The sequence below is a fragment of the Artemia franciscana genome, chromosome 9, assembly GCF_032884065.1.
Source record: "Artemia franciscana chromosome 9, ASM3288406v1, whole genome shotgun sequence".
Taxonomy (NCBI): domain Eukaryota; kingdom Metazoa; phylum Arthropoda; class Branchiopoda; order Anostraca; family Artemiidae; genus Artemia; species Artemia franciscana.
Window position 1 is genome coordinate 1,259,386 of NC_088871.1, and position 24,354 is coordinate 1,283,739.

Below are 24,354 nucleotides of genomic sequence, written 5' to 3' on the forward strand. Positions count from 1 at the left end.
AATATTATCTTTATTTTGGTTTTAGACGTGAGTTGATTTTATTGACAGGTGTTTGATTTGGCTATGGGGGTATCTCTCTCTCCTTTGTTGGCAAATTTCTTCTTCATTCTTCATTTGTTGGCAAATTTCTAATGAAACCTCTGCTATACACAGTTTTAGCCTTTCCCCTTGTTTCTGGGGCAGATTCATGGAAAATGATTTCCAATTGAAAACACGGTTTAGAGTACGGCAAGATTCTTGCGTTATGGGGAAAAAAACGAATTAAAACTAATAAATTAAAATCGAAAATTTTTGATTCTTATGCTGAACCCATGACAAAATACAAGAACATTCATTATATTAACCAATTCAAACTTCATATTAATCAATATAGTTCTGGTAATAAAAAACAGGCAGATATTAATTTAGAAAAAGCTTTCCAAAAAAAGTTTGTAAAATAAACTTAAAAACCCATATAGAAATTGTGGCGTCTACAAATTACCTACAAATAATTTTAGTCAATAAATATTTAATATATATCAAACATTTATTTATTTTCTTTAGCTTTTCCAATAATATTGATTGTTAGATGTTTGTTTTTAAAATTCTGTAATCATTCGTGCTATGCTGAAAAGTCTAAAGTTTTTTTTTAATATTTTCTTTTAGTGGAGAGCGGTCTTCGCAAGTAATGTGCTTAGATATCCAATCAAATGATAGGCTTTTTACAAATATTTGATGAGCAAACACAAGGCTGTGTCCATGGTAGGGGAGTAGCTTAGGAAGCTTATACAATGTTCGTGAATGTCCCACCCAAATAAGGTCCTGGAAAGGGCCCTGAATGCACTCTTCCTTTCAGTTTGGAAATTGAAAGATCTTGACTATGTAAGCTTTCATTGATAAGATTTATTCATAATCAATACACTTATAACAACAAACTATAATAGCTCCCCCTAAGGCTTCTTGGCCTGTAAATTAGGGAGAACATTTACGGATTACAGGCTTAGAGAAAAATAGTTACTTACTGTAAGTGAATTTTCTTTTCCCGCCAAGCCTAAAAGAATATCGAATCCATCCAAAACAGAGTCACGCGAATAACAAACAGATCGTGGTAACAAACTGTAAGTAAGTAGCGACTGGGCTCAATAATAACCGAAAATCTTAGAAAATGACATTTTAATATCAAAAGATATATCAAAGAATCAACTTACTATGTTGGTTCCAAATATATAAAATTCATCAAATTCAGTGGTACCCATGGAAAACTACGAGTCTGAGAAAATTTGGCCGATTTTTGAAGTAAGGGGAAACATCCCCTAAAATTAAAGGAATCGTAATTAAAATCACACCCAGATTCAGCGTACTAGAAAGCCATACTGTAGAAGTTTTAAGCTCCTATTTGCAAGATGTGGATTTTTTTCCAGAAGATCCTGGATGCGTGTATATTATTATTATTATTATTAATTTATTATCCGTCAAAAAAGGTACAATAGACGAAGTAGTCACTAAGTGAAAAAATGTAAAATGTAAATAACAGATTAAGAAAATGAAGAGAAAAAAGGACCCAAACACATATTGAAAATTCAGATGCATGACAAAATAACTCTTCATTTCATACATTTCATTAATACATAAAAACTACTGCGAACAAATTGATAAACTAGGATAACGAAATTATCCCTGAAGGCTGGATAGAGATATCTTAATACTAATATTTGAGTCTGCAGTCAGCTTATACAGATGGATCATTTTGCGATTTTTACGATTCCAACGTAAGAAATACTAATTTTACATTCAATGTGTGATATCAGCAAACGACGTGTGTGGCCGCCACACACGTCGATACCTCCATACTTGGAAGGCCCAAGTATGTAATAAATGAAAAAAAAACAAGTTTTTTATTGCTTTAAAAAGTAATATAATGAAAAAGAACCAAACTTAATCGTAAAGAGCGGGACATTTAGGAGGGGACATCCCCTTTCATAAACAGAATAATTTCGGCTCGATTTAAGTTTTAATGTCACTCCTTACTTTCAGGAAAAAAACTTACTTTCAGGGGAAGGGGAGGGAGCCTAGTTGCCCTCCAATTTTTTGGCTTACTTAGAAAGGCCACTAGAACTTTTCATTTTATTTACGAACGTTTTTTATTGGTAATAAGTATATATAACTTAAAAATTAACTTACATAAGGAACTTATATATTCTTATATTTTTATTACGTATATAATAGGATTTGCCCCCCCCCTCAATATTTTGCACTTTAAACTAAAGCTCAAATTTTGTTCCAATTCCTTAAGAATGACCCCTGAACCACAAAAGCCGTTTAATTAGGATAAATAGCTCATTTTTTTTATCAAAAAATGGATGACATACACTTTGATCAGCTTATCAAGAGCTATCGATTGCCGTAAAAAAAAAAATTATCTGTCTTAGTTCAAAAGTTGATTTTTTTTTGTCGTGAGCCAACTAACGTCACCGCTTAGTAAGGAGCAAAGGATAAGCTCCAATTTTTTTTTTAGCAATTACAGAACTTTTAAGGTTAAGAGATATCATATTTAAGATAAGAGAGTCATAGAATATATTTGATGTGATAAAAATCCTTGACTTATAAATTTCAAATTTTTAGATATGGCTCGGAATTCAGAGAAAGCAATGACAGCGTTGGCAAGATGGCGTGCAGCAGAAATGGAGACCATAAAAGCCAAAGATAGACGACTTTACCTTGCAACAGAGTGTGACGATTTACAGGAAGCAGAAAAATGGAGGATGCAAATTATAAGAGAAATTTCTAAAAAAGTATCACAAATTCAAAATGCTGGCTTAGGCGAATTCAGGATCAGAGATTTGAATGATGAAATTAATAAATTACTTCGAGAAAAGGGCATGGGGAGGTTAGGATATCAGAGCTTGGTGGTCCAAACTATCAGAAACTTGGTCCAAAGATGCTTGATGAAGAAGGGAAAGAAGTGCCTGGAAATAGAGGATACAAGTATTTTGGAGCTACAAAAGATCTGCCTGGTGTATGTGAGTTATTTGAACAAGAACCACCACCACCTCCCAGAAAAACACGAGCAGAGCTTATGAAAGATGTTGATGCTGACTACTATGGGTACAGAGATGATGATGATGGCATTTTAGTACAATTAGAAAGAGAGGAAGAAAAGATGGCAATACTTGAAGTAGTCCAAGAATGGAAGAAAGGAAAACAGGGAGACATTGCTGATAATTTGGAACCGGAGGAAGAAATTGACTTTGAGAGTCTGCTATCAGATAAGCCTTTATTGTGTATAAAGGCTTATCTGATAGCAGACTCTCAAAGTCAATTTTCCATGTCGACGTTCTATCACAGAAGGATATCAAAGAAGCTCTGCTACAGAAAAGGAAGAAAGAACTAAATACGTCGGTGATGCGGAAGGATTATGAAAACAGTAATTTTTGACTATATATGTATTTTTGTAGGTGCAATTTTTGTATTTAAATTTTGTTTTCCAAAAAAAAAAAAAAAAAAAACTCGGATCTATTTAGCGTATAGCCGTGTTGTAGTTTACAAGCGTCAGTTTGATCGGCGGATTTTGGTCCATCTATATAATGCAATGCCACTACCCCATTATCTGTATTTAAGTCCCTTTTGGAGGATATTCCAAAAGGAAGATAAGAAAGAATTGCGGTCTACATATTATAAATATGCAAAGTACCTCTTACGGCTTCCACCATGGACAAGTAACCGTATTGTGACAAGTCGGCATGGGATAATCGACCCTAATGAAGCAATAATAGCCCAGATCGCCAGATATAACTTTAATATTGTTACTCATCCTTGGGCAATTATTTTGTGGCAATAGGTTTTTGTTTTTTGTAGTTAGATATCCATTTGTTCTTTATTTTTCTTGTGTTTGTGTATTCTTTTGTAGTGTGTTTTTTGCTTTTTTATCTTATACTCCATCTGTTTCTTTTGATGGGAAATAAATATATACATACATACATACATACATCTGATAACATTTCTCTACCTCAATCCCAAGTAAAAAAAAAAAAAAAAAATGATAAACCCAGCCGGAATCACGGCAGCACTTTTGGACCCGTGGGAAAATGCTGCTTTTTTGCTTCTGTAATTTTTTTATTTATCACTCAAAGAAGATATATTGGCTGTGGGGCCGGGTAACTGCCGCATATAATCAACACTTATAGATTTTAGTCCATCTTCAATTTGAAAGTGGTGCCTGCCTGCTTGCCTGCTAGAACGGACCTTTCCAGTCGAAAGCAGAAACAAGGTTTGATGAACCGAAAGCTTGGCTGAACAACTTCAGATATTCCTCTCTGACAAAGGCTATATAACTCCACTTCACTTCGCACACAACAGGCTCTGGCTCGTGGACACCTTTTTAGCCCCAGGCAAGAGTTCTGCGGAGCTTTCCAAAATGTAATGTCATATTCATCAATCCGGCCTGAGGTCCACACTTTCCTTAAAAACTGCACAAGTTACATCCTTACCAGTTTCCAGGAATGAGCTGATATCGATGGCATAGATGTTGTTTCTTCTTATTCATTTAAATCACCCTACACTAACTTTGGTTTTGAATGTTTTTGCTTTTCAACCTATCCATGAAAGGCTTTTATAATTGTAAAGCTTAATACATTTTCTAAACTTGCACAAAAGGCTCAGGGTTGTCTTTTTTGTGACAGGGTTGTCTTTTCTTTTTTGTCTTGTCTCAAAATCATAGATATTCTGTTATATTCTAAAATATAAGAAAGCGAAGTGTACTACCAAAGAGTATTCAATACTTTCTAATAAATTTTCAGGCATCCCTTCCATTGGCTAACATTTCCCAATAAAGACCCAGATATTTTTTTTTTCTGATGGCCTTGAAACTTATATCCTAAAGTTGTTGGCCAAGGGGACCTCCGTGTAAAAAAAAGTAACCCATTGCAGTGTAAAAAAAATAACTATAAGTGAAGGAAGTTTTAACAACAATTTTCCCCGAAATTGAAAAGGTTGTAAAAAAGAGGTATTTTGTTCTGAGGTTGTTTATACCTCTCAGTGCCCAAAACACTGGCTACCACACCGCCACTGACCACCGCCAAAACGCCGTTACAGTATTTTGTCCACCTCCACTCGCTCGGGGCTTAGGACCTTTTAACTGTAACTTGACTTCATATCAATCTTCTCAGAATTCAGATTGCTCAGATCAGTAATTCATTTGCTAGAGTTTTTTGGGTTTCAAGGTTTTTATTTTCTTTCTGTTTCAGGTAATTTGAGCCACGCCCACTCATGATCTATTAATTGCTTGTATCACGTGATTAGAGTTATAGATGTCGCTACTTAAACACAATCACTGGATATAGCAGTATAGATGGCTTGGAACTTAAATCAGGAACCTTTTCATAGATGTATAGAAACAGATTTGAAATGCTACAAATTAAATTAAAATCAACCTTAGTGTTTGCTTCACAAGAACAAGAATCAGTTCCAACTACTTTTTGTAGACATTTTTGAAATTATATCTGTTGTAAGTTTGTTTGAGTCTTCTCTAAAAGTAGAGCCAATCATTTGCAAGATTATGAATCACACACGTTAATCTTATGTCCAAAAAAAACTGTACAATACACCCTCCCTTCTCCCAGGAAAACCTACAAACTGAAATTTTTGGGTCTTAGATTTGCAATTTCTCATATTAGAAGTAGTACAGTCCCACAGTTCTGAAAGTACATATTCACGCCTTAGGCAACATAGTAATTCTAACCAAAATGGCTATTTTTAAAGAAATGCTCGGGAAGTCAAGCTCTTTTGGAAGCCAATCAAATCCTGACTGTGTATACAAGGGCTTACAATTTTAATCTGTTCAAAGTTTCACCTTTTCCCCCTCAGTTTCACCCTTTAACCCTCTTTGATCATTTCTAATTGTACTTTCCGGACCCACTCGTAGCGGCCGATAACTTCAATTACCCCTAGAGTGAAAGTTGGAAAGCTAGCTCTTAATCCCCCCCACCTGAAATTTAGGGACTTCGTAAATCTCGTCAAAACCAACATAATTCAAGCATCCCCGGAAAGAGATCAGTTGTCTTTAGTATACCTTTACTCTTATGGTGCTATATGGTTCATTTTCACTGGTCTTGGCAGATCGACTCCAACGTTAGCCCAAAGTTGCCATAGATTTTGTTACTTTGCTATGTTACAAATTTTGCAACAAAGACACCGACTTTGCTACAAATTGTATTAATGAAATTTATCTATGTCTGCTTAAGCGTTAAGACACTATAGCTTATTTCAGTTGAAAGATGGTCGAGAACATTGCATAAAAAAGCCCTTAAATATTTATATTACCAACTATGAAAAAAAAAATAACGCAAAAACTGCGTTAAATCTAACCCTCCAAATAAAGTACACACTTTATAAAAAGAATTTATAGAACTGTGTAAAGTTACCATCTAGTGCGTTTCTTCAACTCATAGATAAAGCTTGTACAAAAAAAGAAAGAAAAAATGATCGTTAATATTTCTTATATTAAAATTTTTTATATACCTTTAACTTTGTTCAAACACTACAATTATGTATATCACAGCACAGAAATTTAAAAGAATCACATTTGTGAGTCAACATAAAACTCGAATTAAAAATGAACACAAATAAAAGATCTGCCAAATAGTACGACACTAAATCATACCAGGCATCAATAGTGGTCTTTAATGAAGTTTTGTCAGCCCGTTCGTAGACGCGTCGTGAGTTAGCACCGGGTTGTTGTCTTGCAATTCTGGCTCGACTGCTTTCGCCAGCTGCTTCCCCAACTCCACCCTATAAAAAAACTTTAATACCGGGTGTTTAGGTAGAACAAAGCACAAGCAAAACAAACATGCTATAAATTGTTATTAAACGCAAAATGAGGATAATATAAAACGGGATACCATTAACAATGTTAAATAAACAAATAAAAAATAATAATAAATAAATTCAAGTCTTTGTCACAGCTCTAATATCAGTTTCATGAATTCGTAACTTCAAATCTTAACAAAAATCGTTGGTCAACTTCTTTTTATTATGGATTGTTAAAAAAAAAAGAACGGGACACACAATTCAAAAAGAATATGGTAAAATAAAAAAAAAGGAAAAATTAAATAAGCCATAAAATAATGTCATACAAATCTAGCGAGAATTCATCCAATGGCTAAGTCAAGGCGAGAATATTTTCCTTAATAAACATTGACATAATATTCCATGTTATGTAGTCATGAGTTTTCTTTGTGTTTCACTATAATTATCAATTAACTGCACCAAATATGTAACTGAAACCAATTCTTCGTGGAATGAGAGTTGCGTTGACCTCAAGTCAGTGTCGGTTTCAATTTTCTTTATTGCGTTTAGTGCTTTTCGCAGCTTGTACTGCTTATCTCTTCTTAATCAGGTTGTCCTACATCAGTGTTGGGTTCGCCAGGAGCCACCCCCCCCCCCTCCCACGGAAGAATTATCCCAGGTAAATTCCTGCTTTTCCACTTGTTAGAGCTTTTTGTTTTCAGTTAAGTCGTTTTATCTTTTTTGCAGGTTATTTGGAGTTAACGGGTAAGAAACTTGGGAAAAAAGAAAATTGGGGCCATGCTTATCTTATTTAAGGCAGCAGAAAATGAAACAATTCTTGACCAGCTCCGCTAAAGGAAATTCCTAGAAAAAGCTGGAAGTTCTGGGAAGTATGTAGAGGCAAAAACGCTCCCATCAACAAGTGATGTTTGCAAGTATAATTTGTTTCGAGCATACTTCCAAGTACAAGCGTGGCAAAATGTTGAGCGTCGACTAAATCCTTTGAAGATGGCCTGGATTGTGCATAAAAGAGAATTACAACCTGTATGTTCGGATATATCACCAGCACCTTCCCTTCTCTCAGTGTTTCACTTTAATTGCAAGAGCGAGTGTTCGACACTCCGATGCTCTTGCAAAAAGCATGGCTTAAAATTTACCTGGGCTTATATTAATTGTAAAGGAACAAGCTGTTCTAACTGCAAAATAGTTGGTGCTGGAAACCTTGAAGATGATGGTAGTGACCAAAAAGATCAAAATTTTGATTAGCTTTGCCACTATGCAATGAATATGTTTGTCACTATAACTTGTATCTGCCTTCTGTAGTTGATCTCTATGTTACATTATATCTGAGTATGTTGATCTCTTATTGTCCGTCCGTGGCCGAGTGGTTAACGCGCCGAACTCACGAGCGAAGGGTCGCTGGTTCGAATCTCGGTGGTGCCGACCGTTTGGTTTAGGACGAGGGTTAGTGGCGTTTCCCCGTAAGACAAGCCAAAAGTCCACCCAGCTTCAAATGGGTACCTAGAGAAATCTAGGGAAAAGCACGGGAAAGCGTCGGATGGCTTGCCCCCAACCACGCATTGCACCCCGGCCGAGGGCAGAGAATCAGGAGATCGGCACCTGCGCTACGCGAACCCTAATCGGTTTGCATGCGAAAGTTTGCTTTTTTTTTTTTTGATCTCTTATTTGTTCCAGCTAAGCGAAGCTCTTTGACAGAATGTTTTTTTTTGTTGCCAAGTATGCGTTTCAACTTCTCCTCCTCACTCTTACTCACTTTCACGAAACTAAGGTTGCAGGCATATTGAACTTTACTGGCATACTGATTGTTACCAAGGCACGAGGCTTCAAATGTATTGCCATAAACCAAGTTTAATATACACCTGTAGGCTGAACCTCTCCCTACATCTCACCCTCTCCCAAAGCTTTAAGCCCTGAACAATTCTTTTAATGTTAAACATACAGTTTTATATTTATCAGCAAAACAAGAGCATAACAATGACATATCTGATCACATTTGCTGGTATTTACTCAATGGACATTTTGCCTCAACCTCAAGATAAACCTAACAAAACGAATTTTTGAAAGAGCTAGAGGGGCAAACTTTTAGGATTCGGAATCAGCACGTTTATTTTGGCCAGGTGGTGAAAGAATCATTTGAATAGCAATTTGCTTGAGTTTGAACCCTTTTTTCACAAATTTACCAGGCTATCAAATCAGACTCCATGGATAAACCAGTATCATCCAGAGAATTGGGCTGAGACAGATGGCTTTGAACTTTGGATTCCATGGTTTTGTGAATATGATGATAGTTTTAGGAATGCTTGTTCTCACCAAATTCCTGGCTTCCCTGATCATACAAAGAAGAACTTTGACGATAGATTAAATAAAAAAACAAGTTTTTTTTTAATTGAAAGTGACGAGCGACATTAAAACTTAAACTAACAGAACTTACTCCGTGTATGAAAGGGGCTGTTCCCTCTTCAACGCCTCACTCTTTACGCTATAGTTTGACTCTTTCTCTCAATTCTACTTTATAAAATATTAAACAACTTTAGTGTAAAGAGCGGGGCGTTGAGGAGGGAACATGTTTAAGATTCTATAACTTTTAGGGGATGTTTCCCCTATTTTCTAAAATAAGGAAAATTTTTCTCAGGCTCGTAACTTTTTACGAGTAAAACTAAATTAGATGAAACTTACATATATAGATAAAATCAGCATAAAAATCCCATTCTTTTGATGTATCAATTAGTATTAAAATTCTGTTTTTTAGAGTTTCGTTTACTATTGAGCCGGTTCGCTCCTTGCTACAGTTCGTTACCACAAACTGTTTGATCAAAAACACTGGAGAACTAGATGTTTGAATATCTTATAAGTTTAGTAATCGATGTTTGACAAAAGTAACATTTAAGAAGCTGGATTAGTAAAATACCACCCTAGTTATTACATAGTTTACTTCTTAATGGACTTTAAACTTTGACGCCTCTGTCACAAGGAAACTAAAATCCCTTCTCTTTTTTCTTATTTTTGTGTTTAGTTTAATATTTTGAAGTTTGTACTTACTTTCATACAGATAGGACAGCCGTCAAGACACTCACTTCCACTGCCCCTAGGACTGGTTGTGTTGGACTTCTTACATTTTAGATACGTTATACAAATCTGTAAACAAATATCGTGGAGCCCCCTCCTTTGAAATTTAGAACAGTCACGGATTCTATTCTAAGTGGAGCAGGATTGTTTAAGTGTTCTATTAATTGGCATTTTATTTCGGTTAGAAATTTTAAATTTATGTCGTAGACCCAAACATCTCTACTGTGCACTTTCAAAGTTAATCACAAAACAAACACCAAGAATGTACAACAAGAAATCAAGTAAGCTAGTCAAAAGTTCTTTGCCAGTCATTTGCGTCTTGATTATGAGGAAATGTTATTTGCAAAACTCTAGCCCCATCCTCTCTCATAATCTTGTAGCGACGCCCTCGTCGAATGTAGCCTGTGTCGTTGACCTCAAGAATACGTGTTGCTTCACCGGCAACGTCAAGAAAGGATGTCCCATGCTATAAAAAGGGATACTATGAATTGAAAAGTTGATTCCACCTTTAAAAACTTGGACACGTTTATTAACATTGTGAAAAATACAAACAAAAAGGGTGGTTGAAATTACTGATTATATATCAGTAATGAATTTTAGGCAAATAAAAAGAAAACAATGAATCAGCAAACACCCCATTACGTCAAATTTTTCGCTCTTTTTTGACTTTTTTTATCATTCAACCATCCAGCAGAGGTTTGAAACTCACTTCACGTCATCTATTTTGTTTTTCTTTCTTTTCAAAAATGGTATCTTAATAGATAAAGATAAGATAAGATTTTTTTGAACAATAATTTTTTGTACAGTAGCCTATAATTTATTAACAAAAGAAGTAACATCTTTCAACAACAATCAAAAATATCCACTGGGTTTCTTGTGATGGTTGTTCCCATCCTGACAACCTGCTATATATTTAAAAACAAATTTAAAATGAGAAATTATAATTTAAATTATAATCAACTTCCTAGAAGATAACGCTTCACTCTACTCTTGAACTTGTTAACATTTTCTGTCAGCCTTATATCATACGATAGAAGGACACTATCTAAGAATTTCTGGTAACGAACTGTAGTAAGGACCGACCCAGCTCAATAGTAACCGAAGCTCTAAAAAATAGAATTTTGATACCAATAGTTACATCAAAAGAATCGCATTTTAATGCTGATTTTAAATATATAAGTTTCATCAAGATCAGTTATACTCATCAAAAGCTACGAGCCTGAGAAAATTTGCCTCATTTTAGGAAATAGGGAGAAACACACCCTAAAAGTCATACAATCTTAACGAAAATGACACCATCAGATTCAGCGTATCCGACAACCTTATTGTAGAAGTTTCAAGCTCCTATCTACAAAAATGTGGAATTTCGCAATTTTTTGCCAGAAGACACATCACGGATGCTTGTTTATTTGTTGTTTTTTTTTTGTTTTTTTTTCCAGGGGTGATCGTATCGACTGAGTGGTCCTAAAATGTCGCAAGAGGGCTCATTCTAACGGAAATTGAAAGTTCTAGTGCCCTTTTTAAGTGACCAAAAAAATTGGAGGGCACCTAGGGCCCCTCCCACTCTCATTTTTTCCCGCAAGTCACCGGATCGAAATTCTGAGAGAAAAGTTTCTTACTGTTTTGAAAAGTAGAGTTAAGAGAAAGAGTCAAACTTTAGCGTAAAGAGGAAGGGGTTGAGGAGGAACAGCCCCTTTCATATACAGAGTAATTTCTGTTCGTTTTAAGTTTTAATGTTGCTCCTTACTTTCATTAAAAAAAACTTTTTTTTAAATTTAATTACTAATAAAACCCACTGCAAAACCATGCCAACACAGATGCACACGCTGCTCCTCCACCCCAATATACCCAGTTCTTAATACTTTACCCCCTGCAATAAATTTCCAGTTTACTTTAAATTATTCCTAGTAGCCTTTTCCTATCCCCTTTGTAGACAACCTGCTTTTGTTTGGGAAAATATAACCTGTATCATCATTGTAAGGAATAATAGTTTAGTCATGCAATTTTTGGTTTTAATTTGTTATTTTCACGTTGAATGTGATAAACAGACGATCTACTGAAATTATATGCATTTTTTTTTCTTTAGATAGATTGTACAAACTTACAATAGCCCATATAAAAGTGTCTCTTTCTTTATTGACCACCTCATCCTTTCCAGTTCCATATACAATTACTTCAGCTTTAAATTCTCCTTGGAAAAGATCTAACTTTCCATTGTTAAGTCTTTGGCTATTTCGGTCAAGCCACTGCTCAAGTGAAAAAGGCTCGCCTACACACAGCTTTTCATTTGGTTCATATGGAGCAACCATTAACTTAGAATTTTTTGATGGGATACCTAGAATAGGAGAGAAATTCAACTTTTTAGTTCCTAAAACTCTTATAACCATAAATTCAAAAGTTAGAAAAGAAGGCATTTAATGACAAAAAGTACAGTCTTACAAGAGGTATAAAGCCCTATTTTTCGGAGGAATAACTCCGAGAGAAGCTTCTTTCAAATCCCTTTTTAAATGCTAAGGTTAACCTATTTTCCGAAAGTATCTATTTTTACATATTAATTTTAAAAAACTTTCCGGAAAAAAATTTTCAAAGAAAAGTAATGGCCGGTTTAAAACTTAAGATCAGCAAATAAAAGAATTAAATTACAAATATTTTCTTTTGTACTTATTGCAACATTGAAAATAGACATGATAATTAGAGTAGAATTCAATTTTGAAGTGATGAGCTTCCTGCATTTAATATCATTATATTTCAAATCTTCAGTTTGATTTTATTAGTTCTTTCCAAGACTGTTCAAGACAAATATAGTTTCAATACAAACAAGAGTTTGAATATTGCCCCCTTTCTTAACTCAAAAAGTCTAAAGCCTAATTCGTCAGTGGCGCTTCACTGAAAACGAACTATATGACAATTTTTTCTTTTCCAGTTATTAGACTGTTGAAAATGGAAATAAAAATTACAGAAAAACAAAATTTTGAACTGACTGTCTTTCAATATATTAATATCATTATATATCTGATGTTCTGTTTGATTTTATTTGTAATTTCCAAAACTGTTCAAGACACATATAGTTTTCAGTAAAGCGCCAGTGACAAGGTAGGTTTACACTTTTACCGTGAGAGCAGAAGGCAGAAGCCAAACTCTTGTTTGTAGTCATTTTTACTCGTTTCGAGCTTGATTTGCATATTCAATTTAAGTTTCACTCGTTTTAATATTTATTTATTCATTTGTATTAGTACCTATTGTATGTTTATTTGCTACGATTGTTTATTTAATTTCTGTTCTTTTTGGGTTTCATTTATTCTTTAGTAGTAATTTCTTGCAATTCATTCATTTATATTAATGCTTATTGCAGGTTCTTTTTACTATCATTTCTTATTTAATTTTTCTTCGTTTTGGGTTTCGTTTATTCTTTAATAGTAATTTCCTGTCGTTTCGAGAGTGAATTTAACAGGTATTTGTATCTGCTGATCTTAAGTTTTTTGAATGAATGAATGCTTTATTAGCTACTAAATTAAAAAAACTATACATACACACAACCGCCCGGGGAAGGATTAAACAGCCTGATGTTGGACGAAACGATGTTGGACGGACGAAATGAAACGAAGTTTAATATGGCCTTTACTTATTTTTGAAAAACTTATTTTTTGGAAAGTTTTTATTTAATTAATTTTTGTTCGTTTTCGATTTTTGAATTAAAAACGTGACGCATTTTTAGAAAATGCCTTTTTTTTTCAAAATCAGTTTTTTCTTTCAACATCGGACTTTCATCAAGTATCAAAACTAGTATCAAAGCACCAAAGTATCAAAGTAAAGAAAGCACATAAGTAATCACGGAATTAAAGTAAACATAGTATCAAAGTAATAATAAGCAAGTTCCGTAACTCAGAGCCATTTCCCTGGTGGGGAAATAGGCTGGGGGAGGGGTCATACCGAGAAGCACATTTGTTTGAAATTTGTTTGAAAGCAGGGTGTGGGCTATTTGCCCATTGATCACTTTTGACTTTTAAAAAAGAACTAAAAGTTTCAATTTCCGATCAAATGAGGTCCGTCAAAGTTAATACGTCGACCCCTTCCACAACAAATTTATATTCTAATAATGGGCAACTTATATGAGTTACTATCCTTTCCCTGGGGGCCATGGAGGGTTTTTCAACTCAAGTTATAGAAATTTGGATTTAGGAATATTTTGAAAAAAATAGTTATTTCAAAATTTTTATAAGATGAATTTGAGGAAAAAAGGCTTGCTACTTTTCGATCATTTCCGATTCTTAAAAAGGGCACAATAAATTTCGATTTTCGATCGAATAAGCATCCTCCAAAGTTTGCATATGAAGTGTTTCTGGAGATAAAATTTAGAGCCTTATGGTCTTGGGGTTCGTGGGGGAGGCTAGTTGGCATCGCATCATTTTTGACTCTTTAAAAGGGAACTAGAGCTTTCAGTTTCTAATCATTTGACTCCCTTTCGGAGTTTATGCGACCACCTCCGTAGAAACTTTATAAGACCCCGCAGCATAAGTTACAGTCCTTCTCCTGGGTTTGGGGGGGGGGTATGTGGGCCCCTTTTGTTATCTGATCGTTAGAATATTCCAAAAAAAAATCACTATATCAATATTTGATCGGATGCATTTGGGGAAAAGAAAGTAGGGGGTTGGGGTGGGGGGCATATGTTCGCTGATCACTTTTGACGACTCTTTAAAATGTAAATGAAAATTTCAATTTCCAATCAAATGAGCCATCTCTAATGTTTAAACGGCTACTCCATACATAGAATCTGGGTATACCTTACAACACTTCCTCTGGGCTCTGGGGGCTGTGTTGACCCCCGAGTTTTTGTCATTTGATCTCAAAACCTTGATCAGATGTATTTGGGTAGAATGGGGCCTAGGCGGCTAGTTGCCCTCTGTTCACTTTTGAATCTTGAAAAGGGAACTAGAAATTTCAATTTACAATTGAATGGGCCCCCTCAGAAATTTAAACTACTATTCCTTCCATATAACCTTATATACCCCCTGGGCATATTACAACACTTGCCTCCAGGTTTTGGTGGGATGTATTATCCCTAGAGTATTTTTTACATGATCTTTGGTCTATTTTGAAAAAAAAATGGCTATAGAAATTCTGTCGGACGCATTTAGAAAAAAGAGGTTAGGTGGGTGGGGGGGGGGGCTAGTTGAAATCGGATCACTTTTGAATCTGAAAAGGTAATTAGAACTTTCAATTTCTAATCATTTGAGTTCCCTCCGAGGTTTATACCTCCACTTCTTCCATAACACTTTAATGTCCCCAGGGAATAAGTTACAACCGTTCCCCTGGGCTCTAGGGGTAGGGGCTATGTTGACCTTGAAGTTTCGTAATCTGATCGTTGAACTATTTCAAACAAACTGGCAATCTTAAAATTTTGATCGAATGCATTTGCGAAAAAGAGTGCGTGTTTTTTGTTGTTGTTTTTTGGGGGTGGGGGGGGGTGGGGGTGTAGATACCCTCCGATCCATTTTGACTCACAAGAAGGGTAACTAGAGCTTTCAAATTCCAACCAAATTTGCCACCTCTGAAGTTTATACGACTTTCACTTACATAAAACCTCACATGCACTCTGGCCATAACTAAAAACACTTGCCCCGGGCCCTGAAGTTTTGTGTCGACTCCAGAGCTCTTACTATCTAATTTCTGAACCATTTTTAGCAAAATGGCCTTCGGTTTCTTTTGACTCTTTACAAATGAACTAAAACTTTCAATTTCCAATCGAATGAAATGTTTATACGAGCATGTCTTCTATACGAACCATATATGCATATATCCCAGGGCGTAAATTACAATGCCTGCCCCCGGTCCTTGGGGTATTTTTTTCAACCCTGGAGTTTTATTATCTGATGTTTGAACTATTTTTAACACAAAGGCTATCTCAAAATTTTTATCGGATGGACTTAGGGAAAAAGGGCGTGGGAGGGGGTGGGCTAGTTACCCTCTGATTTCTTTTGACTCTTAAAAAGTAAACTACAAGTTTTAGTTTTTAACCAAATGAGCCCTCTCTGAAGTTAAATCGAGAATCCCTTCTATAAGAACCGTATATGCCCCAGTGCATTACTTAAAACACCCAACCCCTAGCCCTTGGGGGTTGTTTTTGTCAGATTTTTCAGATCATTATCAGATTTTTGAACTATTTTTAGCAAAATTTCCGTCTCAAAATTTAATCGAATGGGTTCGGTGAAAAAAAGAGCCCCGGGGAGGGGGGGGGGCTAGTTGGCCTCTGATCCCTTTTGACTCTTGAAAATAAACCACATTTTTCAATTTCCAATCAAATTAGAATGCTCTGAAGTTTATACGAGCATCCCTTCTATAAGAACCAAACATGCCCCCAGGGCATAACTTACAATGCCTGCCCACTGGTTCTAGGGGGTGGTGTCGACCCTGGAGTTTTCTTATATGTTTTTTGAACTATTTCTAACAAATTGGCTCTCTCAAAACTTTTAACGGATGTATTTGGGGGGAAAAGACGTGGGGGGGCTAGTTGCCCCTTGATCTCTTTTTACTATTTAAAAGTGAACTAGAAACTTCCATTTTCAATCAAATGAGCCCTCTCTGAAGCTTATGCAAGCATCCCCTCTATAAGAACCACATATTCCCCCAGGGCTTAACTTACAAGGCATGCTCCCGGACCCGGGGGGTTTTGTTGACCCCAGAGTGTTTGTTATATGATCTTTGAACTAGTTTTAACAAAAGAGAAATCCCAAAATTTTATCTGATGTATTTTGGGAAAAGGGTGCGGGGTGGGGGATATTTGCTCTCCGATCACTTTTGACTTTAAAAAGGGCACTGGAACTTCCGATTTCTAATCAAATGAGCCCTCTCTGAATTTATATGACGATCCCTTCCCTATGAAGTGCCTTTGGGGAAAGTGCCTTTGCGGGTCAATATGGTCGTAAGACTCGTAAATTGAGTATAAGCTCAATTTTTTTTGGCATTCGAAGGATAACAACTTTTGGAAATTCACAAGTTTGTTTACTGTGAGAGAACAAAAATGCTAATCGTATTTTGAAAATCAGAATAACTGTTACATCAAGAAAGTAAGCAGAGTTTAAACCCTTTCATTTTTACCCTTTTAAAACCATTAAACCTTTGTCATTACAAAAATCCCTAAGAAAACTCCAAAATGCTAAATTTAGACACATTACGACTGGACATTTTAAAATAGCGCAAAAATTTAACATTGGAAATAAAATTAAAACAAATGATAATAAGGGATATCTCTATTTCCAAACTAAAAAAAATCTCCACACTTTCGGACAACAGCTATATTTATTGACTGCAGTTTTTTAATCAAAATATTCTATTAGTTTAAAAAAAATATTCAACAGAAATTAACGGAATGAAGAATTCAATAAAAGTGTTCATAATTTGTTGTTTGATGTTATACTCTTTTATCAAGTTACGGCCAGAATTACTTTCAGAGACAACATGTAGAGAAAAAAGAAACTACGAAAGAATAATAGACACAAAGAGACAAAAGAAAGCATACAATTGAATAAATTGGCTCTTATGAACGGATTCTTATGAGCTCCTGTAGTTGATAGAATATCCAATAATATAGAACCTATTTTTGATTCTTCGGATGCAAAGAAATCGTCAATAACAGGTTGAATATCTTTTGGTTCGGTAAATTTGAACCATCTTTCATAAAGAACATCAGAGTTGTCCTTTGTATAAAATCTGTAAGTAATTTAGACTGACTAATAACGTTAAATATTCGACCAATACTGCTACGCCCACGATATAGGGCCATAATTTGATTTAAACTTATATTGGGGGTATGTTTATTTTTTTCAAGCATTCAGTTCAAGTACCATTCTACAAAATCGCTGTGTATAAATACAATTTTGGATTTTTACCCTATGATTAAATAGAAAAAAAAACGTTTTTTTAACTTAAAGTAAGGAGCGACAATAAAACATAAAACGAACATAAATTATTCCATATATAAAAGGATTGTCTCCTCCTCAACGTCCTGCTCTTTACGCTAAAGTTTTTTATTGCTTTAAAAAGTAGAGTTGTGAGAAAGAGTCAAACTTTAGCGTAAAGAGTGGGGTGTCGAGGAGGGGACAGGAGGGAAGTTGTTTTAGTTAAGACATAAGAAGATTCGAAAGAAACCTAGGCCTATTCTCATTTTTCATTCTTCATTTCATGGTTGCAGATCAAACTCTAAACCACAGTAACTGAAAATTTAAAGACACATTTAAAAAAAACAAAAAACTGTCAAATGAAGAGGAGTTGCCATTTGAAGCCGGTTAAAAAAAATTATTGAGACTAATCTTATTGATAAAAGTTGTTATTTTGGATAATCTTATTAGTAAAATCGTGAAACCTCTCGAAATCAGCGTCAGACTGAAACAAAAACTGTATCATTGGAATCAACATAGCTGATGCTAGCATATATAACATGATTGAAAAATTCCAAGCATTTCCTTATTTCCAAACCAATAGCAATTAGAAAATTGTAATCAGGCATTGCTTCAATGCTAAAATAAATAAAATAAAAGGAAAAAGTATTGTACCCTGGCATTATTGGGTTTATTTGCCTTTTTCAACTCATTGTCCATAGTCGAAAGGTCCTTATAATTATTGTTTTATAATTAAAACAAAACTATGCACCAATTTAAAAAAGGTAAATAGTGCAAAAATGAACTTTAAATTCCCTACCAGTGGTGCTGATCTCTGTTTCATGGCCCTTCAGCCAAGAAGTGCAATGGAGGGTTAAGGGCTAGCTATCCTATACTTTCGTACACCTCTCCTCCTTACCTTATTCAGATTTCTCCAGCTACCCATTAAGAGCTAGGTTGACTGTGGCTGAGCTAATAGAGTCATGCCACTGACCCCGCTCCAAACCAAACAACTAGTGACACCAGAACTCGAACCTCTGTCCTCACAGGTAGCGGAGTTCAAATCTAGCGCGCCAACCATTTAACTAGAACGGCTCAATAAGAATATGGATAGATCTCCTTGCGACGGTCAGGGTCAAACCTGAGTACCATCGGGTTAAACACTTGATCCGATACACTGCGCCTTCACAGGGTATGCATCAATTACACCATTTAACACAACAACTTTGACGGACTTTAACTCGATCTTACTTCAAATTAAATTAAAAAAGCAAGTTTTCAACTAAAAGTCAGAAGCAAAATTAAACTTAAAACGAACAGAAATTATTACGTATATGATGGGGGCTGCCTCCTCGTCAGTACCTCGCTCTTTACGCTAAAGTTTTATAGTAGTACTTTCGAAAAAAACCTTCTGACTATTCCAAATAAAAGACCCTTGTGTCCTCCCTTTTTTTTCACTTAAAAATGGCTCTAGAACTTTAAATTTTCGTTCAAATAGGCCCTCTCACGATTTTCTAGGACCAAAGGGTCCTGGTTGAAATCACCTATAAATAATTGATCAAATCGACAAGTATACTTAAAAAAGGAGTAAAAACAGAAAAAAGAACGGAATGCGAATGAGGACGCCAAAAAAATCTTGGGGAGGGGGCCTAAGGCCCCCGGGATCGCTCCTTATTTACAGCTCGTTAGCACGAACTATTTGATACGTGACTTTCAAAACCATATAGCTTGAATTTGTTGACAAATTTATCTAACAATAGAAAGACCTACCTAATGCAGTCTAACTCCTGTCTAGTTCTGCTTCTCTCTACGCGAAGACCAACAGTATTTGAGTAGCGTTGAGGAGACATTGGTATCCTTGCAGGCAAAACAAATACCTAAAATTATGAGACAATGAGGATCAACAAGATAAATGTAATCTTTAGAATATGATAGTTTCAGGTTTATAGCATAAGAAATTATTTTTATAATTATTTTTATTCATCTATTGAGAAAAAATTGAAACTGTTCCAAATATGCATAAAATGGTAAAAAGCTTATATGCATAATGCATAGCAAAAGCACGATTTAAGAGAATACATTATAAAATACAATGAAATTCAACTGTCAGAAGTACATGCTTTCTTGGCTAGTTAATCAGCATAAGGATTTTAATGAGATAATGAACTAAAAGTATACAAAGAAATCACCTTTCAGAGAGTTAACGCAGGTTAATTAATTAGGGAAAAGCTGTGTCGCTTAAACTTATGAATAATATTCAAGTTGACCGTAAACTTGAATTTATATTGCTCGAATGACCGTAAACTTGAATTTATATTGCTCGAATGACAATTTAAATATCAAAAATATTTTCATGACATAAAGCAAAAAGCCACGTAAGACTATTCTTTGTTAAGTTTTATTATTCTGAATTAGAACGCATTATTTTAATTGTATTATCTTACTAACCTCTCCTTGTTTGATAGTGATTTTCCGGGGGATTCCTTTTTCCATTACATACAAATCCATATCTCCATTCTTCATATAGAAAAATTGGTCACAGTTGGTTATGCGATAATCTTTACGAAGTCTTGGACCTCCAACACAGTAAACTTTCAGCTGACCTTCATGCCTAAGAAAGATGTAAAATTAATTCATATATAATCCCCTTAACATTAATACTATGGAACCATGAGCTATTACACCTATATAGTTCTGTCCTTTTGCAATTCATAAATCTTTCAAAGGGATACTAAAATTTTTGCCCCAGTTATTTCTGTTCATTTATACCTACTCAATATAAGTTTGCTCGAAGGATGGCAGGTTTTTCATGATTCATCAATGGCACGGGGTCCTTGTCGCGCGGACTGCTGGCACGAGGTATGATCTTTCTGACTCTTTTTATATGAATTCTAAGTTTGCGGTTGTGGGGGGACGCGATAGGCTGGCAGCTTTGAAGGGGAAACCTCTAAGCCTTTGGTTACTTTCTGAAACTTTTGATGTTTTTGGCCAAAGAGAAAATAACACTTTTTCAGAAATAAAACCGTCATCGTATGTTTCTCCTGATGAAATAAATAGACTTGAAGATAATTCGAAGAGAATTGGATTTATAAAAACGCAGGGACTAATTAGTTCTATTGATGAACTAACCAGATTATTGCCAAGAAATCAAATTGATATTTTGGGAGTTTGTGAAACATTCATCAGTGATGCGACAAAACATAATGTTAAAATTCCGGGATATACTTTCATTGAAAAAAGTAGACAAAACCATGGAAAAGGTGGCCTCGGGCTATTTTTGAAAGAAGGAGTGCATTTTAAACGTCTGCCAGAGCTCGGAAAATATGACGTTGAAAAATTGTGTGAAATTTCGGCTGTTGAATGTCGGGCCGGAACCAAGAAATTACAAATGTGTCGTTTATAGCCTCCGTTGGCACCAATCCCGCTTTTTCTGCAGTCTTTGGAATCCTTATTAGCATCTTTAGACGATAAAGATGTTGTGGTCATGGGGGATTTTAATATAAATTTACTGAAATATGATGAAAATACTCAAACAACCGAATTTATTTCTCTAATGACATCAAAATCACTGATTCCCTCATGTACAATCCCAACGCGGGTTTCACTCACTAGTGCAACTCTCATCGACAACATATTTTTAACAACACCAGCCATGTCTTCACAAGTTGTTTTAACGGATTTTCTGATCATTTTTTGTTAATTTCCGATGTGAAATATCAGCTTCAAACAAAAAAAAAGCACCAGAAATATCACACCGGATTATCAATAAAAAAATCTGGACTGTTTAAAGGATAAATTGAATATTATCGATTGGTCTCGTGTATTTGATGCTGAAGAAAAAAACTCTGCACTGGCTCATTTTTTCGAAAAATTTAACGCTGCTTTTGATGAGTCATGCCCCAGAGTAACATCACGAAAAGGAAAATATAATCAACCCATTCAACCGTGGATATCGCCCTCCCTTTTGACCTCAATAAAACAAAAAAACTGTCTTTATAAAAAATTGTTATCATTCCCAAGCGAAGAAAATAAAACAACTTTCAAAAAATACAAAAATCTACTTTCAAAAATAATACGTAATGCTAAAACAAAATTTTATTTTGATTCTTTTAGAGAAGTAAGCAAGTCACCAAAGAAAACTTGGGAGCTAATCAATTCATGCTTAAATCGATCACAAAAAACTTCTACACCATCAGAAATAAAGGACGCTCATGGTCATATAATTGAAAGGGAGCTAGAAATAGCTAACTACATGAATTTGCATTTCGCGTCAATTGGACAATCGGTAGCCAACAAGCTCCAACATAACCTGCCCCATGGTCAATGTGATTATCGTGCATACCTTGTAAAGCCTTCTGTAAAATCTATGTTTTTAACACCGGTAACAGAGAAAGAGCTTGCCAATATTGGTAAGCTTTTAAAAAATGGGAATTCCTCGGGGATTGATGAATCGTCTACGAACATTGTGGAAGTTATTTTACCGAGTATAAATAAAGTAATGTGTCATTTGATAAATCTGTCATTTAGATCGGGAACTTTTCCGGATTCATTTAAGAAAGCGAAGGTGATACCACTGTATAAAAGCTCTGACCGGAGTAATTGCACGAATTACAGACCGATATCTATTCTTTCAGGTTTTTCTAAATTAACGGAGCGATGTTTTTATAATCGAGTTTATAATTTCCTTATTTCGAATGATTATTTTTCAAAAAATCAGTATGGGTTTAGAAAGGGATATAGTACACAGGACGCTATCCTGACAATGGTCCAATTTATTCACGAATGTCTTGATAAAAAAATGATTCCGGCAAGTATTTTTTTGGGTCTTGAGAAGGCATTTGACACGATTTGTCACGAAATATTGTTGTTTAAATTAAGCCATGGCGGGATACGAGGACCAGCGCACGATTTTATCGCATCTTACCTAACAGGTCGATCCCAAGTAACAACTATCAATAAAACAGTTTCGGATCCATGCTTATTGCCCAATATTGGTGTTCCTCAGGGTTCAATTCTGGGACCACTGCTCTTCCTAATATACATAAATGACCTTCCATCAGCAACAGAAACCAACAGCCTGAATGTCCTTTTCGCCGATGATACCGGACCAACACTTGCAGGGAAGTCGGAAGATGATGTCAAAGAGAAGCTGCAAATCGTGTTTTCCCAGCTGATTGTATGGCTAAAAGCTAATGTTTTGTCATTGAATGCCGCCAAAACGAAATTCATCATTTATAGTAGACTTGGACACAAAGCAAAAGAAATTTCAGCTATAATTGATCAGGCTACAGATATTCGAATTCAAAGGGTAACTTCACTCCGGTATCTTGGTATAACTATTGATGAAAATCTATCTTATAAAGAACATTGTAATAGATCACGCGTTAAAATCGCCCAAGGAGTTGGTGTAATGAGGAGGCTTCAGCATTTTTCCCCTATGAAGTTCTACGACTCATTTATTTTGCCTTGGTGCATTCCCATCTTACGTATTGTCCCCTGATTTATTTAGCAACTTTCAAATATCATATAAAACCGACACAGACTCTTCAAAACCGGGCTCTTCGAATTTTGCAAAGATATTTACCGTCACCTTCTTCCTATCCAAATAAATCTAAAACTGAAACTATATATTTATTAACTAATATTTTGCCTGTTTCAGAATTATTCACTCTTCATTCTTTTTTATTCAAGGTAAAATATAACCGCTCAGAACTGCCTTCGTACTTTCGTACGAGAAATTTTTTCCCTGAGCAACCTGACCATGTTTATGAAACCCGTAATAAATGGAGAATGCAGCACCTGAAATTAACCACTGAGAGATCACGGTTCTCGCCATATTTCTCGATCATGGGTTCATGGCATCTTTATCTACCATATATTGACTACAGTAAATCTCTCCCACATATTAAAAAGCAACTTCATTCTATCCTTATAAATAAATTCAAGAATCAGTGATAAAAAAAAATCTTAAAGTGAATAGTTGTTTGTTTGATATTGATAAGGTGGGCTCATTTTTTTTTTTTTCAAATAAGTTGCCGGTCATCGGTCACCCTCGCTTGCACACTGTTTTTGTTTTGTTTTTCGGATTGATATTTGCCAAGTGTCAGTTGTTTTGTGGGTGGGTTCCCGTCTAGTGGTGAGTCGTGGATTTATTTATATTTATTTTATGCATTTGTTTTTGTTTCTTTTTTCAGTCAAATAGGTGTGCTATATTGTTATACCGGGTCTTTGTCAATCGACCTTGTGTCTCCGGCTTGACCCTTTTTTTTTATATTGTGTGTGTTGTACAGAAGTTTAAATAAAAATCTTGAATCTTGAAAATCCTAATGAAGGAGATCAAGGAGACCCGTAATCCTCTGAATATTCATTCACTTCATAAGAAAAAGGAGACATTTGGAATTTTTTTTTTAGATAGTTCCTTTAGGACTCTCGTACATATTGAATTTGATTACTTAATTTTCATCAAGATCCCACCCTTTTTGGGAGAGTTTCATTCCTATTTCTAAAGTTATGCAAATTTTCATGGGCTAAAAGATTTTAAAGAGTTACTATAAAATTAAGATGTGTTGCATATTGAGAATCAGCAAAAACAATTGACCTAGCTTTATAAGATTACTTTTCATTTTTGCTT

General features: G+C 35.1%; 1 protein-coding gene and 1 pseudogene across 1 annotated transcript; one reads left to right on the forward strand and one right to left on the reverse strand.

Moving 5' to 3' along the window:
• The window catches only part of LOC136030859 (pre-mRNA-splicing factor ISY1 homolog), a 52,539-nt pseudogene extending 47,048 nt beyond the window's left edge, over window positions 1-5,491 (forward strand).
• A 1,494-nt stretch (window positions 5,492-6,985) lies between these two features.
• LOC136030860 (3-hydroxyanthranilate 3,4-dioxygenase-like) lies at window positions 6,986-22,977 on the reverse strand. The gene is made up of 6 exons (XM_065709921.1): window positions 22,648-22,977; window positions 20,172-20,334; window positions 19,494-19,600; window positions 17,441-17,556; window positions 11,955-12,184; window positions 6,986-10,315 (listed from the first exon to the last, which is right to left on the reverse strand). The coding sequence occupies exons 2-6, from the start codon at window positions 20,244-20,246 to the stop codon at window positions 10,136-10,138; spliced, it is 708 nt and encodes a 235-aa protein (XP_065565993.1). The 5' UTR covers window positions 20,247-20,334; window positions 22,648-22,977; the 3' UTR covers window positions 6,986-10,135.
• Window positions 22,978-24,354: the final 1,377 nt, after the last annotated feature.

Coding starts and splice junctions, on each gene's coding strand:
- LOC136030860 (XM_065709921.1), bottom strand. CDS start 20,246: ATGAAGAATGGAGATATGGATTTGTATGTAATGGAAAAAGGAATCCCC. Junction 19,601..20,171: donor TCACTATCAAACAAGGAGAG/GTTAGTAAGATA, acceptor TCATAATTTTAG/GTATTTGTTTTGCCTGCAAG. Junction 12,185..17,440: donor ATCCGAAGAATCAAAAATAG/GTTCTATATTAT, acceptor CTCCTATTCTAG/GTATCCCATCAAAAAATTCT.